The sequence below is a fragment of the Pygocentrus nattereri genome, chromosome 20, assembly GCF_015220715.1.
Source record: "Pygocentrus nattereri isolate fPygNat1 chromosome 20, fPygNat1.pri, whole genome shotgun sequence".
Taxonomy (NCBI): Eukaryota; Metazoa; Chordata; class Actinopteri; order Characiformes; family Serrasalmidae; genus Pygocentrus; species Pygocentrus nattereri.
In genome coordinates this window covers 15,622,267-15,640,454 of record NC_051230.1, presented here as the reverse complement: position 1 = coordinate 15,640,454, position 18,188 = coordinate 15,622,267, and the positions used below count along the sequence as shown (strand labels likewise).

General features: G+C 36.9%; 2 protein-coding genes across 2 annotated transcripts; both read left to right on the top strand.

The window, feature by feature from the left end:
* The first annotated feature begins 7,573 nt into the window (after positions 1-7,573).
* Positions 7,574-9,594, top strand: LOC108412639 (natterin-3-like). Its single transcript, XM_037531955.1, has 3 exons — positions 7,574-7,585; positions 7,821-7,947; positions 8,336-9,594. The coding sequence occupies exons 2-3, from the start codon at positions 7,821-7,823 to the stop codon at positions 9,415-9,417; spliced, it is 1,209 nt and encodes a 402-aa protein (XP_037387852.1). The 5' UTR covers positions 7,574-7,585; the 3' UTR covers positions 9,418-9,594.
* Positions 9,595-13,902: 4,308 nt separating this feature from the next.
* On the top strand, positions 13,903-17,195 carry LOC108412640 (natterin-3-like). The gene is made up of 3 exons (XM_017684749.2): positions 13,903-13,963; positions 14,351-14,444; positions 15,980-17,195. The coding sequence occupies exons 2-3, from the start codon at positions 14,351-14,353 to the stop codon at positions 17,083-17,085; spliced, it is 1,200 nt and encodes a 399-aa protein (XP_017540238.2). The 5' UTR covers positions 13,903-13,963; the 3' UTR covers positions 17,086-17,195.
* Positions 17,196-18,188: the final 993 nt, after the last annotated feature.

Here is an 18,188-nt window from a genome sequence, read left to right as displayed (position 1 = left end):
AAAATATGAGTAAACTTTATACAGTATCATGTAGTCAACAACTAACAACAAATTTTGAACACCAAACATATCTAGTTTAAATATCATGGATGGCAGCACAAACTTTCTAAAAAGACAGAAACTGGAAGACCTTTGTAGCCTGCATGTATTTGATAACTGTACATTTGATCACCACGTGCATCAAGGAGCTATAACACTTGGTTGTAAAAGAACAGAAAGAGTACAGTACTAGAAGTTTACTGGAACTGAGTATTTCATCTTTTCCTTCTTAAACCTTTTATTTTTATTTCTTCCACATTTCAATTCTTTAACATCTTATGTTATTTCTATCCATCAAAATATATTATATTGCTGATTTTTATTGCTTGTTACTTACTGTATCTCACAATTATAGCCAAGTTTAAACAAAGTGCCAATGTTACTTTCTGCGGTGGTAATTTAGCTCTTGGTGAACAGCACCTCAATTGCCAACATTTTATTAATACAATTCTGCATATTTACAGGCCACATTTAAGATGATTATTTGGTTATTAGTCAATTCACATAAATAATCAAATATCAAAATATTTATTTTTGCAGTCCTATCATAAAGATTTCATGATAGTCTTGAGGATTTGTTGATCTGGTATTATAGCCACTTCAACTAGATTGAAAATGTAATCCTATACATTTGCTTTGAGCTCATAATTACCACCAGTTCTAGGCCATACTTCCCCTAACACATACCGGTGCATGTCTGTTATTAATGTTTGGTGAATTTTGTAGAATCTAGAGCAAAGGTCTTATTTTTGTATGTCTAAAGTTCTCCCTGCAAGTTTTTGCTGTGTTTCTTTCACCACCAAAATTATGACAAAGTATCTCTTTCTAGTCCTGGGGGGTATTCCACAAAGCAGGAGTTCTCAGTTTAGTTAGATAACTAAGCCCAAACTCAAGCCTGTCTAATAGGAAAAGAGCTGAGGGATATTTCCATTAGACAGTCCTCATCTTTAGGCTTAAGTTACCTGGCTAATTGAGAAATCCTGTTTTGTGGAATACCCCAGGTCCATGCACAATATCGAAATACCCCTGCCTTCCAGCCTTCCAACTCCTGTTGGACAAGTGAGCTACTCTCCTTCTCGCAACTAAACAAACCAAAACATTGCCTTGTTTTAAATCACGCCAGTGTTGCAAGAAACCTCCGAAATGCAAAGTGACAGCTTTGTTTCTGAGTTCCTGTATCACTCGCAAAAACAAAAAAAAAAGCTGAAATAACACAAGGGTTTGTTTCCACTCAGTGTCAGCTGAGTCAGAGAAACAGAGCTGTGTGGCATCTGTTACAAGAATGTCTAATTAAACTATGATGAAAGAGCCAGAGGCAAACTGCAGGCATGGCTGCTCTGAAAAATTCACAGTCATCCTAAATTGTGCACCCAAGGATGATACTCCAAAAGCATGCAGAGATCCACTGAGCCTGCCTGGTGAAGATCTAACTACATGATGCCTTTTTGTGGTCTCAAACATATACATCATTTCCACACAAATGCAATATATTTAATCAATATGATTATTTCCAAAAGTGAGTAAACTGAAAGACGAAATTGTCTTACTATGTAATATATACATGTCATTTTTCTGTAATAAAACAAATTCAGTGGGAACAATTATTTTGTGGTTTGGTAAGTGGTTATCAGTTTGCCACATGACGTCATTTCCCTGTTCATGAATGTTATGTCACACCACATGTTTGCTAAATTAAAGGGTTCATCATATGCCTTTGTCATGTGGAATAAATCAGTCTGCTCATTCATGATGATGCCAGTGGGTTTCACTGACTCTTGCTGTCATCTGACGTACATCTGTAGCTTTTAATGATGCATAATAATCTCAGTGTCATTTCAGTTTGTTTTTTAACAGAATGCTTATGAAAAGCATTGTCAAATGCACCATAGAGGAACCACTTTTTACTCCCTAAAGCACAGTTTCTCAACCCTGGTCCTGGAGGCCCACTGCTCTGCACATTTGTGTTTTACCACAACCACTTCAAGGTCCATTTGTATGGTTTTATGTGCCAGTCAGAATTCATTTATACAAAACCATTATCAAACCCTTCTTTATCCCATAGAATTAAGCAGATGTTAGTTTAAGATTATATATATATATATATATATATATATATATATATATATATATATATATATGGATAGATAGATAGATAGATAGATAGATAGATAGATAGATAGATAGATAGATAGATAGATAGAAAGACAGACAGACAGACAGACAGACAGACAGACAGGCACACACACTAAGCCGCTTCTCCCTCAGGGTCACAGGGGGTGCTGGAGCCTATCCCCGCCTGTTATTGGGTGGGAAGCAGCATATTAGATATTAATCATATCATGAAATGTTCTAGGCACAACTTTCTGTGAACTGAATCCACTTATTTTATTCACTTTTGCTCCCAAGAAGATAAAATCTGCTCCTTTTCAACATGTCATATGTGCACAAATGTGGGCAGGCAGGTTTTCTTGCAGCTGCTCTATGCAAATGTGTTGGAAGACAAAAAGCCATTTATATTTGATGAAGTACAAGGCAGCCTCATCACTCCTCCGTCTGAACAGAGTTCTAGGGAGAGAGGAAAGTGACCGAGTGGAATGAACTCATGCTGTACTGACTGGCTTCAGGGTTCATTCTTGCTTTTAGACCTGATGTTTTATTGAACTTATTTGCGTTTATATAAATGAGCCGATCCACCATGATTTAAGGGGAACATGAGTTACATTTTGATTTTCGATTCCAGTTCCAGTTTAAAAATGTTTTGCTATCTGTATTATTGATTAGAAATTAAGCAGTGTGTAAACTTCATTGTTAACCATGCTAACTTTTGCAGGAAAGGATGCTGATGTGTAAATGAATATTGATCAAAAATAACAATAGCCAGAAGTCTAATAACAGGTTTGTAGGAACATAAAGCACCAGGTATTCCATTCCTTCCATGAAATGTTTTAGTTTTTCTGGATACTGCACAACAGTCTTGTATGCTTTTAAGTTAGTTTTATAAATAGTGTTTTTTCATCCAGTTACCACTGCCATAATGTGCATATTAACAACCTTGTTCTTCTGTGGGATTTAGTACTGCATAAACTGTGTTATTTGCTGTATGTGTAGCCTGTGTTTATAGAGGGTGTTTATATCATTGGCATGGCCTAATCATATGAACTCATGCATTTGCTAATCTGATAACTGCAGAAAATCACATTTTGTTAGTAATTTGTTTACATGCACTTAGATAAACAGATAATAGGAAAACTCTGGGTCTTTAAAGTCAGACAGTAATTGGATTTTTGCTTTGTAACCAGTCGATAAGCACCCACAGAATAAGATGTGATTTTTTTTTTGAAACTTTGAATCACTTTACTGGAAACTATGTGGTTGGTTTCAGCATCATTCCGTAAGTGTTTTATTTCCCTCTCACAGGTGCTGTGTTAGACGCTGAGACTGAGAAAAACAAAAGAAATGAGAGTAAGGGTACACATGTACTAAAAGTCTGATTACTGTGCTAAAATCTCTAGATTTCTAGAAACCTGATAACAACCTTAACCCGAGCCAAGATATTGGAGTATGCTGTTTACATGACCACTTGAATAAAGATGACTGCTGAAATCTGATTACGATTGGATTATTAAGTGCATGTCGACTCTTTTACTAAGTGAATTTTATCTTTTCCATCTGTAAAATATTCATGACTGTCAGAGAAAGAATAGAATGTGAAAGCAGAGAAATTATGTCTTAATAATGAAGAATGTCAGTGTTGGTGATTAATAGGACAGTCCCAGAAACTGCCTTTGGGCTCAATATTCTGATGCTGTGCCTAGAGCAAAGTACCCTGGGATGCATAATCAGCTGATCTGAGAACAGTCTCTGTAACAGGCTCATTAAAGGACTCATTGCTATACAAGTCAGACTTGAAATTCCGAGTAGAGTAGCTCTGTGCCATTAGGATCTACTCAGCTCATGAATGATCCTGTTACCCAGCTATAATTGCTCAAACTGTGAGAGACACATGGGCATTTAGAGGTACAGTTAAAGTGCTGCATGTGAAGGCCTCGTCACTGGGGAAAATTAATGAATGCTACGTCTTCTTATTAAAGGAATTATTTTCAACCTAATCTGTATTTGCTGCATCTCCAGCATATGGTCAGTTATCACAATTATTTTGACGCATTTCCTTTTACTTAGAAAAGATACAAAAATGTGTTAAACCTATAAGCAAATACATTCTCTGATCAAATGTGTTTGCGAATTAAATTGAAAATCTGCACAATGTGTTCTTACAGAGATGGTTTTTCACAAGAAGAGATTTGTGGCATATTATGTTACCAGCATTGAATCAGAATCAGAATCACTTTTGTTTCGCCAAGTACATGGCAAATAAAATGAAACCATTTTATATAGAACCCTTTTCGAAAAGGTTCTATGTAAAACCATCTACAACACATTCTTCATGAATCTGAAGAACCCCTTCATGATGCAAAGCAACTTTTAATCATGCGAAGGGTTCTTTGAGCGTTCATCGTTCTATATCGAACCACTTTCTTTACTAAAGAACCCTTGAAAAACCATCTTTTATATTCATAAATCACTGCTTTCTGTTTTTATTTGCATTACACCTACTGTCTCAACATTTTTGGAATTGGGTTTGTGCAAGCATTATGGGAGAAGGCCATTTTCTGCATTATCCTTCAGCCTTGATACCAGAATCCATCACTGTTTGATTCCAAGTAGCACCAATATAATAAAATCATGTAATACGTCCAAACGCACTTGGGTTGGAGCAAATATGAGCTCACAGCTACTGTCCCATCACACTCTTGCTTTAAATACCATCACCACCCAGGTCTACCATCATGTGATTTGTAATGTGATCTGAAGGACTTCCTCTGGAACATTTCATGTAAAAATGCTAACATAAATTCAGAGTACTCCCACGGCTGGAGCATTAGCCTAAAAACTGCAGCACTGAAGTTTTTTCCAAAGTGAAGGAGAAAGGTAACAGGGTGATACTGAGCACACCTTTGCCATTATTCCACATGAGGGAAAATTTACTAGGGCATTTCATCTGAGTGAAAGGAGAGGGCTGGAGAAGAGTACAAGCATATTTTATTTATCCATTCAGAAGTGCAGCAAATCCAGTGTCCTCATAGCAAAAAAGCACTCATGCATCTCCATCATAGAGTAGATACTGCAAAAACCATGGACCCCCACCCCCTCTGACTTTTAGTCCATTCAAATATGAATATTTTTAAATGGACATACAGCAGAACCATGCATTTTGTGCTAGAGTCACTAAAATGTCTTTCTCTGGGGAAAAAACACTGAAGAACCTTCTAATATCATGTTCAGAGATACATTTTATGTCCAAAGGTTTGTAGACACCTGCTCATCCAGTGTTTCTTCTGAAATCAAGAGTATTTTGTTCTTCCAACGCTGAAGTAAAAGCCTAGTGTTATGGAGTGGCTGAGTCAGAGTCCTGAACTACATTCACACATTGAGATGCTATGGCAGGACCTGAAACGGACAGTCCACGCTTAAAAACTCTCCAATGTACAATTAAAACAATTTTGCAGAGAAGAGTGGACCAAAATTCCTCCAAAGTGGTGTAAAAGACTCACTACAAGTTAACACAAGCTTGCAAACATTACTGCCAAGAGTGGCACAACCAGGTTGTTAGGTTTAGGGGAGTAATTACTTTTTCACATTGGTGATATAGGTTTGCAATACAATCTTCAATGAATGAAATTAGCATTTAAAAGCTGCAATTTATGTTTACTTGTGTTGTCTTTATCTTATATAAAAATTAGTTGGATGATATCCTGGGGTCAAACAGACCCCAAAGAACCTTGAGGCAAACAAAACGTGTACATGACATTGAAAACATATCATCTTGTTAAGTTTTCTTTGCCCAGTTGTCCCCATCAAATTAGATAAATATCATAAAGTATATAGCAAAAAAATGTCAATCAATTATTTAGAGATGATTAGCCTGGGGTCAAATTAAACTGAAAGATAACTTATTCTATGTTGATGCTACAGTATGAGAAAAGAAGTATGTAAGTCGCTTTGGATAAAAGCGTCTGCTAAATGTAATGTAATGTAATGTAAAAGCTGGGTTTTGAGTTTTGACTAATTGTACTTCTTAGAACAACAAACATTCTTTTGTTAGGTCAACTAGATATTTCTTTCAGTGCTGACAACAGAAGGTCAGTCAGTAGAACTAATTATTCACAAAAGTTGAGTAAACACGAAAAAAGGTAGTAAAAATTGGCACTAAGATTTATTTTGCTTGTAAACTTTGTGTAGTTGTTGGAGCACTGCTGTGAGGATCTGATTCAAATTCAGCCATGAAAGCATTAGTGAGGTCAGATGGTGACGTTGGTTGATTAGGTCTGGCTTACAAAAACTACTCCAACTGGGTAAGCTATTGGAAGGAGCTCAAGAGAAGCCCACTGCTGGGGTGCTTTATACCATTCTAGCTGACACTTGGCATCAAGCATCATGGGCAGCTGCTCCATGCAAAGCAGATGTGTGTCATATAATAATGTACATAAAAATGTAACAGTCATTTTTTGAGCATTCTGCCATTCATTCCTATGGTAAAAAATCCAACTTTGATTGCTTTTTGGGAACCATACATCAAATCAAAAGGATGAATATAATCACACTGAACATTTTGGAGTTCGTTCTGTGTCTATCCCTGAAAAACTGATGAGTTAAGTGTATAAAAGTGGATGTGAGTGGATAAAAATAGTCAAGAAAGAATAATCAAAGAATATGTTAAACATGAAGGAACACTGTTGAACAAGTTAATCAAGAACATTGCAGGCATGTGAAAGACTGCTATAATAAGTAGACAACAGCAACAGATCCCAGAGGGTTTACTACAAGTCAAAACATCATATCAGCATTAAGAAGCCTAAAAGCTCTAAGAGATGAGATCAAAATTAATATGCTACAATGAGGAGAGTGTGGTGGAACAAGGATCTGCTAATGATCTAAAACATCAGAGACATGTTCAGCAACACTACTACAGATATAGGGCTGACTTGGTAGACTTGACTTGTTTTTTCTTAGGTATCCTGCTGTTCTTCTATAGCACAGTTTATTTATTATTTCATTTTTGGAAGTACATGCTAATTCTCGTGGTTGTGGCCATTAGGTGATTTTTACTGAAAGTTGATTGGGCAATGCCACCCATCACAAACATTGTAAACAGTCCAATTCATTGTCTACTTGAGAGAACATATGTTAACTTTCCAAGCAAGGCAAATGTTACAGGTCACCATATTATTACAGACATATTACAGAGCCTTATCACTATAACGTTAGTCAATTGCATCAATTGTATATTATCACAAATAGTCTATTTCTCACCAGAATAATTGGAAATGTATCATATTACGGTGCAGTGTTATGCTTAGTTGCCACAGAAACAATGAGACCTGAGAATGAGATAGAGGGACTGGGGTTTATGACTTGAGAGATCATAAATGTGCTATATAAGCCTGAACAGTCAGGGTGATCTGCACAGAGGGGTCAGACTTCAAAGGTATGTGCGCTCTTCTATACAGACATTTGTGGATGTGTGAATTATGAATATACTCTTTTATTCAAAAATAAAATCTGTCAAGCATTTTATACAAGACAACTTTTTCAACTGGAAGCAACTGAGAGAAGTGTCCATGCTGTGAAAAATGCCACATATGCAATATTGAATGATTTTCAAATGACTGCTAATTTTGGAAAAATAAAAAATAAAAAATAAAAAAATATGTCTTTTGTAGATGAAGCTGTTTGCTATCATTGCTGTACTCCAACTGGGGGCTTGGTGTGCCCTTGCTGCTGAGACACCAGATAAACCAATAAGCAACCTGAAAAAGATAGTGGAGAAAACAACACATACAGAGAAAGGTAGGTATTTATTAAGTTGAATTAACACATTTGTAGGCATATGCACAAGTTTCAAAACTGCCAGTCAAATAACATTTTGTTGATTTTCTCTAGACTAATTTTTACTCAGCTAATCAACAAAACATAATTTGACTGGGGTGCCCAAACTTTTGCATACGGCTGTATATTGGTAAATAGAAAATGTCTAATTATAATAATGCATTTTAAAGGTTTTGAGTTCAGCATGCTTTTATTGAAAATTTCTCAATTTTGTATCTTTTAATTTCTGTAGAATTTTATGTCTTTGTAATTTTTCAGTCTATAATATGAAGTGACAGATAAAACATTGAAGTATCAAATCTTTCTCCACTATGTCATTACAGTGATTTGGTGTCTTATTTTATTGCAGTACCTCTACTGAACCCAATTCTAGAGGGTAAAGTCCCAGATCTCTCCAATAATGCTCTAGTCATTGGCCCCCTAACACCTACAGATCTTCAGGAACCGGTGAGCTATTCGCACCTGTTTGACGACAACATCAATCTTAACTGGACCAAATGGGAGGCCTCTCTTCCCAATGGTGCTGTAGGCATATACAATGGATACACCAAGCGTACCGATTACATCTGCAAGTACAACTGTGAAGCAGGTTTCTATACACCTAGCAAAGGCCCATACTGCAACTACCCTTATGGTGACAGAGAATACCATGCCCCTGAGTTCGATGTCCTCGTCAACTTAGACAACTTTGAGTTTATGGAGTGGAAGGATGGCTCATATGGATCAGTTCCCAACCACGCTGTTAGAACCTGTGGAGGAGTTGGCATCTTTGTAGGCAAAAACAAGTATGGGCTTGGCAAGGTTGTACCTCAGTTTGAAGCCTTCTTCCTTCCTTGGGAGGGTGATGAGTACTGGTACAAGAAGTACCAAGTTCTGGCCATCAACAGAGATGCCTATACTCAGCATATCTCCCATGTAGAGTATGGTATCAATGAAGTAGAACTTTTTCATTACCCACCAGAAACCATGAGGATCTCCAGCGTGACCAACAATGACTGCCAGGCCGTGACCAAGACAGTGACCATCTCCAAGACCTCGGAGGTGGAGAGCACCTGGAACATTGGCCGGTCCACTATGCTTGGTATCACGGCAGGTATCACCGCCAAGATACCCCTTATTGGCACTGCTGGAGTGGAGTTCACTGGAGAGAAGACCCTGCAGTTTAACCGAGGAACCACTATGGTAGAAGCTCTCAGCCATGAGGTCTCCGTGCAGCTCACGGTGCCGCCCAACCACTCCTGCTCTGCACGCATGGAGGGCCGCAAGATCACCGCTGACATCCCTTTCAAGGCCAGGCTCAGCCGGACATATGCAAATGGAGAGACCCAGTGGACCTCTGTTAATGGGGTCTACGATGGTGTGCAGATCGGAGAGGTCCGAGCAGTGGTGGACCGCTGTGAGCCGATTCCAGACGCCAAGCCTTGTGCATAGACTCATACAAGCATAGTGAAACATTTCTGAAATCAGGACAATATAAGTGGAAAAATGCCATTTGTGAAAAAGCTTCCAAAGTGTTTTTGACCAAACTGACTACAGACTTCAATCAATGCAATTGAGAAGTGTGATATGCTATCTTGCAACAGAAGAATAAAGAATAAAAACACAACACTACTGAGTTTATCGATCATGTTTTTATGTTAAACATTTTAGTTTTTAAAGGCAAATTCAGTGGAATTTTTCAACTTTAAAAATTGTGTTTTTATGTGAAATGCTTTGTTCAAGAGAAACTGACCAAGACAGAATTGTTTACAATAATGGTGATAGGAACCAGATGTCTACCCAAAACACTCTCACAAAAAATTATTACATAAAATGGTTAATATGCTGTCAATTTTGAGATCAGCTGTTGGACTACAATGTATTTTACAATGTATTAATGGTTGAAGGATACACACAGGTCATTGCGAGGAAATTTAGTCCCCAAGAAAACAAATTCTGGGAGGTTTCCACTTTTTTCCATTAACAAAATTACCCAGAAAAATCAGAAGACATATGTAGGCACACTGTTCTTTTTGAAATGTGCATAAAATGTTTATATCTGTGTTATAGACATCTTGACCCCTGATTCCTATCTTCACCACAGTAAAGAGGCGGTAAATTTCTCTGTAATGAACCATTTCATATTAAACCCCATAGAATGACCATGTTTCCATCTCAATAACTGCATTGCGCAGAGAGTTTTTAATCAACCTTTAAACAGCTAAATGAATGAATAATTCTGCATTTCCAATAGTTGCTACAACTCTAGAAAGACTTCTAGGGAAACTAGAAATCTGCATACTCAGTTTCCCACATGCATCATACTCACAAAATGCAATTTTATTGTAGTTGTACATGATCATACACAGCACATCATTTCATAGAATAAAAATTCATACATTTTATGAGAAAAGCTGTCTTTTTTACATTAAGGATCTAAGTAAAATCATGTCTCTCTCTCTCTCTCTCTGCTTAGCAAAATCAATTAGTAAAAATAAAATATGACCCATATTATCACCACTAAACAACAGTGTGTCATCAGACTTGGGAAATAAAGACACATTTCCTCAATTCATCACTACTGTTCCTGATGACCTTCGGACTCTATTACATATTCATCAGCCTTTTTGCCTGATCAACAGTCACTGATAAAGAGGTTCACATTCCAACAATAGCTTATATTTTAAAACTTGAAAGAGACTTTGAGATCGTGATTATCTTGATGGAAGAAGATACCTTGCTCAGTTCATTCAAAGGCTATGCTCTGGTCACCTCTGAAGTCCACGTATGATTTTTGTGTGACAAAACATTCAGTCAGTCATTCATCATTTCAAACTTCTGTTTATCCTTTAGAGTTAAACAGAAGTTAAGCAGGTTGCTTTTGTTAGTGAACGTTTAACCTCTTAAAAACTCAGGCTTATTACATTTTAAGGCTTATTATTCAGTAACTACAGGGACTTCAATGTAAACAAAATTTGTAGCCATGTAAGGAGTTAAAGTGGAATTCCTCTTTTTCTCCATAACTTGGTTGTTAGGATGTAAACAAAGTAATTCATAGTGATTTGATGATGCCCTGTAGATGGTTGTACTGACTCAGACTTGTTTACAGTGGTGGTGAAAGAAACAAGTGGTCATAATGTCTACAACGCAAATATAGATGTTTTCTTTATACTTTCTTAGGGGACTATTTTGCCTCACCACACTTCATCATAATGAATGGGTTTTTAAAACTACATTTTAGGCCAAGGCCTTAACATAAAACTATTGTAAAACAATGTTGGGGGCATTAGGCAGGGGTCTCATAATCATTTTGTGTGATAGCTTTCGGTGAGGGAGCTTTTAGAGTCATCTGGTTCCTGTCACTACCATTGTGAAAAATTCTGACTCATTCAGTTTCTCTTTGTAGTCTGGGCTGTAACACTCCTTATAACTTCAGTGTGAAGAAGCAGAACTGCTGTAAACAAAATTGGTTGATATATGTAAATACCATGTTTTTTCAAAATTGACATCATAAAAAGAATGAATTCACATCAGGCTCTTTCTGCAGACTGGATGGTCTGGGAGGTTTTGTAGAGCTTACATACTACACCAAACTCTTCACTTCAAAAAACTGAGAATGTTTTCCATGAAATTGATTCTTTAATAAAATAACCCAAGTAGTAGGCTGTGGAGATGCAATCTATAAAAAGAGCCACTAACTGCCCAGTGCATTAGTTTGGTAAGATACCCACATTTGTGGTGCCACATAATGAAAAATGTAATATTCTGAAACAGTTCAGGTTAACAAAATGATAATGGAACTGTTTTTCCTCTGAAAAAAGTTTTTTTTACACACACAGCACACATGCTTAAGTGATGTTTGGTAGACATGCCAAATTACATTGCATCCATAGGCTAACAACAGGCTATTGTCCATTGGTCAATGTTGTTGAGTGTACCCCCTAATGAACTAGTTTCACACTCAGTTTGTTCTCACCGCTACAGCTTTCTACAGGTTTTCCTATGAATTGACAATTTCGCTTTGTAGCCTACATCAGCAGAGTGTGAGAGTGTTACGAGTGTGTATTTGGGACAGACTCATGCGTTGCATAGGCTATACATGAACTGTACCCTTCAAATCTTATCAATTCTTATCAATCATCCTGTTTTTGTCAATAAGCGGTGGTTATCTATAGTGGCTCAATATAAATTACACAATGCAGCTCATGCACTGATGAGTGTATCTCAAGGAATTTTGGAAAAGAAGTCAAGGATGAGCTCGCAGAACGGCCTTGACCACACTGGGCTGCATTTAAAGCTGTTTAAACATTGCATTAACGTGTTCCCTGTCTGTGTTGATTCTGGATGTACAATTGGCTGGATTCCATTCATGCTTTTAACTAAACAGTGGCCCATTATGAGCATTCACACTAATCACACTAAAATTAGAAATTTGACACATTTTGGCATAATATGTGTAAATGAGGACCACAGGACCGGAAGTGTGCCAAATGTGACGGGACTAAAGCAGCACTGCTAGAGGAAGTGTGGTAGTCAAAAAAGTTGCAGTGTAAGCCCAGATAGGTTAAATTTACTTAAAAGCAGCTGGTTACCTCAACAACGTTAGGAAATGTGTAATGAAAACCTGAGTTAGCATAACTTAAAACATTATTCTGCCTAAATTGAAAGTTGATTTTTATGTCATACCAACTGCTTTGCCCAATGATTCTACTGTCTTGAGTTCAAGTAAATAAAATATTGATTTCTATTTCATTTTCTTTTTTTATTCCATTTAACTTAAATATCTTCTAAAACTTGTGCTGTGACAATCCTGTCTTCTCAGAAATTGACAGAAATTTAAATGGACTTTCAATTAATTAAAATTGACATTAATTGATGAAGGCATCCTTTCACCTTTATTGAATATGTAAGAATTTTTATGAATTTAAACGGGTTTACCATTAATATTCAGAGGAAGGTGCTACAATATGAAAGAATTATTTTACAGACATGAAAACAGCAAGTGATTTTTTATAAATATCTTGAAATGAGTTGAAATAAGTGTGTCTTGATGATAAAAAGTGAAAAAAAGAGAATTAATCCTATTAATTACGGTGTAGGATGGAAACTACTTTTTCCTTTCACCTTCTGTATAGAGATGACCTGCCTGAACTGAAATTCATAACACAGTATTTTCTATTTGAACAATGACAATAAAATATCTTTAAAATGATTTATTTAAGGATAAAAATGTAATAAAACAATAATAAGATGGCTGTTGTATTATTATTAGAGATAGCCTACATTATCATTGCTGACCCATCAGTGAAGAACAGTGTGTCAACAGGTTTGGGCCATAAATCCTGATGATAACGTGCCATGGACACTCAACAATAGAGGATTGACCCTGACTCTCAGCCCAGCAACGGATATATCAGAGATCCATCAGCCTTTTTGCAGAATCAACAGTCAGTGATAAAACTCATTATATGTACTAATATATATTGAAAGAGGCTGCAGATTGTGATTATCTTAATGAAAGAAGATACTGTGTTCAGTGAGTTCAAAGGCTGTGCTCATGTCACTTCCTCTAAACAATTTAGAGACAACACACTGTAAAAAAAATAGGCTGGAAAAATACAGAGGACATACTGCAATAATCTACTGTACCCTGTGACTACAGGTCAGGCAGGTTTTTGACAAAGTTAAAATGTTGGATTTTACAGTAATGTAATTATTTGCAGAGAATATTGGGATCATTTAGATCAGGTGACTATGAGACCTTACTAAGTGCTCTTTGCAGTATCTTGGTATAATATCTACATTATGAAATATTTATTAAGCTCAAGTTTAATCATTCAAAAGCATATTCAGATTATTAAGTGGTGTTGTACTGGTGTGTGAATACTGTATTCTCCTATGATGAGGTCACCAGTGCTGGTTTATTGGGGGCAATTACAAGAGCTTAAGAGCCCTATGACTGTTAGCTGCATCAGCACTTGAAAAGGAGTCCAACAAGGTAAAAGACGGTGATATTATAGCTGGAAATCAATGATTATGTTGTTTGAACAATGTTTTATTACAAATGGTGTAATATTTTTAAATGCATGTGACTAAATATTACTGTTAATAACTACATTTTGCTTCAAATCATGTGATATGGCATGAAAAAAGTATAAAGTAGAAGCTTATAAGGATGTTATTCATAGCAGCCGTTTCACTTAGCAGGTGTTCTTTAACTCTTTGTTAACAGAAGACTGGTTTGTATATGATATTAGAGATTTTGTATTAATGATGTGTAGTAATGTTTTAGAAAAATGCTAATCAATTTATACAATGCAATTTAATAATGCATAACTCGCTGACTCTCTGCTGATATTCACATGGTATTTTATTTGCTCACCAGATGAGGGCAGCAGTTCCTTTAATGTTGGTGGTGCTGCAGTTCTGCTTACCATCGCTGCTGTCAGTCCCCACCCCAGAGCTCAGTGCAGCAAACAGTGAGCCCACTTTACAAACATATTCTTTTAAACACTTTTAGTACTTGAGTCATTTATTCTTATTTGTAGCATTAAAATGTGACTGATTGCTCCTATCATGGAGGTAAAAGTGAGAGATTAACAAAATGTTTGAAAACCTGAATGACTGTAGTAAGTACTATGAATGCCATTTCAACGCAATATTAAGAGACTGAAATAGTGAGTGTGTTTAAAATGTATATGCTTTCATGCTAGGCATCTGGCACCCATGATTGGATGACAGAGCTTGTTTTATTTTTTTTTAATGTAGTTGCTTATATATTCTAGTGGACATGATTTGGGGGATTATTTTGTTAGAGTGCAGCCAAACTAAACTGTGCAGTATCAGACAAATCATTTCTTTTCTAATACTTGATTATATGTCCCCTTGCCGTGAAGGGGAATTCGACAGATTTTTAACAATTTCTACATAATTCAGTCGTTTAGATATAAAGTCCACAGCGGTCTGATGTAATATAGCTCAATTCTCGAGAATCTCACCAACTTGCATTTATTTACAGTGTTGATGAACCATGAATTGTTATGTTTACAATGGAAATATAGCCATTTTATTAACCACCTAAATTAACATGTGAACCCACATGCAACCAGGAGGTTTATATGTATGTACTGATCATTATTTAAAAAAAAAAAAAAAAGTTTTTCAGCTTACAGTGTCCTGCATGTACATTTATGCCATAAATGAGCTTTAAAAATATACTTTAGGCCAAAAGAAAAACCTTAAAACTACTTCCTTTCACCACCACAGTGAACAATTCTGGCTCAGCAGGTTCCTCTAAAATGAAGCATTACACATTGAACCACTCTGAATGGCTTTGTTTACATTTTGACTGAATTGTGCAGAAACTTTGAAAAACCTGTGGAATTTCCCTTTAATGACAGCATCGGTTCTGTCAAATAAAGAGTTTGCATGTGTTTATGTTAATTCATCCTGGTGTTACAGACTGAGAATTGGGAATAAGGACTGGTGATATTGCTGGTCAGTCAAAGAGTCCTAATCTTCCACCATGTCTGTTGAACCAGTCTCGTATAAACACCCTAGAGTTGTCATCCTGAAATGTGGGAATGCCAATGTTGTGTTCTTCTCAGACATGGCACACAAAGTGGGGCCAAAATGGGCAGGAAATATCTTAAGAGATTTGTACCTGACAATACTGCAGCTGTTACTAAGGCAAGGAGACGCGTATGCAAGTACAAAAAAGAAATTATGCATGGAACTCATTTTTTGTCCAGTGAGCTTGTATAGAGCTCTATAGAAGCAAGACTTTTCTTGAACTCAGAACTTGTAGAAATTGTGTTAAAGCTCTAAGAAATTAAGTAAAGGTTTGTCAATGTATGGAAAGTGGAAATTGTGGAAACTTCATGAAAACAAACCTTTCTGGCGTATCACTAGTAAACAGACTAAAGATGGACCAAATGATACACTTTATCATAACAAACTTTGAATACTTGGATCGTCTGAATAATTTGGCCCCTAAATTTGTCTCTTCATTCAGAGGTACATCTAAATCCTGACCTGGAGGATGTTGTCCCACCTCTTGAAGCCTGGACTCCAGTAGTATTTCCTGACACTCCACCAGAATTAGCCTCTAAGGAGGAACCCTCCCCATTCATGTTTGAAGAAAATGTCAGCCTGAAATGGGTTAGCTGGAATGGGTCACTTCCAAATGGGGCTGTAGGCATCTACAATGGTTATACAGGCCGCACTGATTACATTTGCAAATTCAACTGTGAGGCTGGATTCTACACTGCAAGCAAAGGGCCATACTGCAACTACCCTTATGCAAATGCTGAGTATCCAGCTCCTGAGTTTGAGGTTTTAGTCAATGAAGACCACTTTGAGTTCCTGGAGTGGAAAGAAGGCTCCTATGGATCTGTGCCCAAATATTCAGTGAAGACGTGCTCAAAACTTGATATCTATGTTGGTAAGAACAAATATGGATTAGGCAAGGTTGTTACTAAGCATGAAGCCTTTTTCCTGCCTTGGGAGGGCAAGGAGTATTGGTACAAGAAATATGACGTGTTGACCATTAACAGGGACCATTACAGCCAGCACATCTCCCATGTTGAGTATGCTGTTGACCAGATTGAGCTGTTCCATCACCCTCCAGAGACCATCCAAATGGCCAGAGCTACAAATTATGAGTGCTCCAGTGTTGAAAAGACAGTCCTTTTGGAGAAGACCAGCACTGTGGAGAAGGTCTGGAATATTGGTAGAGAAACCCGTAATGGAACCAACTCAATCATGACAGGGAAAATCCCAATCATCAACCCAGACAACGTGGACTTCACCAAGGAACAGACCGTCAGTTTTTCTCAGGGGACAAAGATGATAGAAACCATCAGCCATTCCATGTCTGTACAGGTCCTGGTTCCTCCAAATCATTACTGCTCAGTAAGGATGGATGCTAGAAGGATGAGTGCCGACATCCCATTCACAGCCCGTCTGAGTCGTAAATACAGCAATGGAGACACTCACTGGACCACCGTCACTGGAACATATGATGGTGTGAAGATTGGAGAGATTAATGCCATAGTTGAACGCTGCAAACCCATTCCTGATGCTGAACCCTGCCCTCTGGAAAGTGAAGACCACCCTTGAACATTTGCCTGAATAAAACAAAATCTACTTGAATAATGGCTTGATAATAATGTGAATCGGCTTCCTTAATAACATGTATCAACAGCAATAAACTGCTTATTGCAATAAAATGTGATTTGAACCTTGATTTCAAAAAGAGTGCAATATAATATATTCAGATTATAGATTCATGTATTTAAATACATGCTTTTATGTATTATGTATGCTTATACTGCTTTTATTAGAAGACAAATATACTGACATATAAATGTAGGCTAATGAAAGTTTTGAAATAGTAGCAAATATTAAAAGCCAGATACTTTTGTAAAGTCATTTTTGGCCTGATACTTTTGTACACCTACTAAAGAAAGGTATTTTTACTTTTACTCATTATTTTACAACAGGTACAACTTTTACTTGAGTATGGCTTTCAACTACTTTCGCACCCCTCTGTCTACATGCAGAGAAATGCCCAGACTTAACTGGCCACATATGGTAGCTGAGCAGTATTTTTGTGAGTGAACACACTTATATGTGAATAAACACATTCCCAAAGAATGTAAAGAAAAGTTGTTTGGTACTAGTCCCATTATAAATGACATTTTACAGTGCCGTTGAATCAAAAGAACTCAATATAACTTGATTGAATGTGTAGGATGATTTAGGAGTTCTACATGGAGAAGTGCTGTTACACTAACAACCAGAAGAGGTCAGTACAGCTTGAATTGTTTATTCACTGAAAATAGGAAGGAATGAGATCAGTAGAAAAGCTTAAAACAATAGTATTCTTACTTTGTCAAATCATGACTCACACAATAATTAAAGCACTTTTCCAGTAAAGAATTGCAGTCTTAGTACATAATCTATCAGCATAGTAACTAAAGTTCTCCTGTTCACAGTCCTGGTCCTGGAGATCTACCTTCCCTAAGAGTCTAGTTCCAAACACAATCTGCTACACCTGTACCAGTTCATTAACTCCTTCAGGAGTTCTTGATTGGCTGGATCAGATGCATTTGTGTGATAAGATAGAGGGGCAGCATGTTAGCTGTGGATTGGAATGAATCTCTGCAGGCAAGTAGATCTCCAGGTTGGTGATCACTGACGTAAAATAAGAAAAAAAGTCA

What these genes read in the sequence shown, in the direction of transcription:
- LOC108412639 (XM_037531955.1), top strand. Translation starts at nt 7,821, where the DNA reads ATGAAGCTGTTTGCTATCATTGCTGTACTCCAACTGGGGGCTTGGTGT. An exon ending in AACAACACATACAGAGAAAG is followed by an intron (nt 7,948 to 8,335) that starts GTAGGTATTTAT and finishes ATTTTATTGCAG; the next exon opens with TACCTCTACTGAACCCAATT.
- LOC108412640 (XM_017684749.2), top strand. Translation starts at nt 14,351, where the DNA reads ATGAGGGCAGCAGTTCCTTTAATGTTGGTGGTGCTGCAGTTCTGCTTA. An exon ending in AGAGCTCAGTGCAGCAAACA is followed by an intron (nt 14,445 to 15,979) that starts GTGAGCCCACTT and finishes CTCTTCATTCAG; the next exon opens with AGGTACATCTAAATCCTGAC.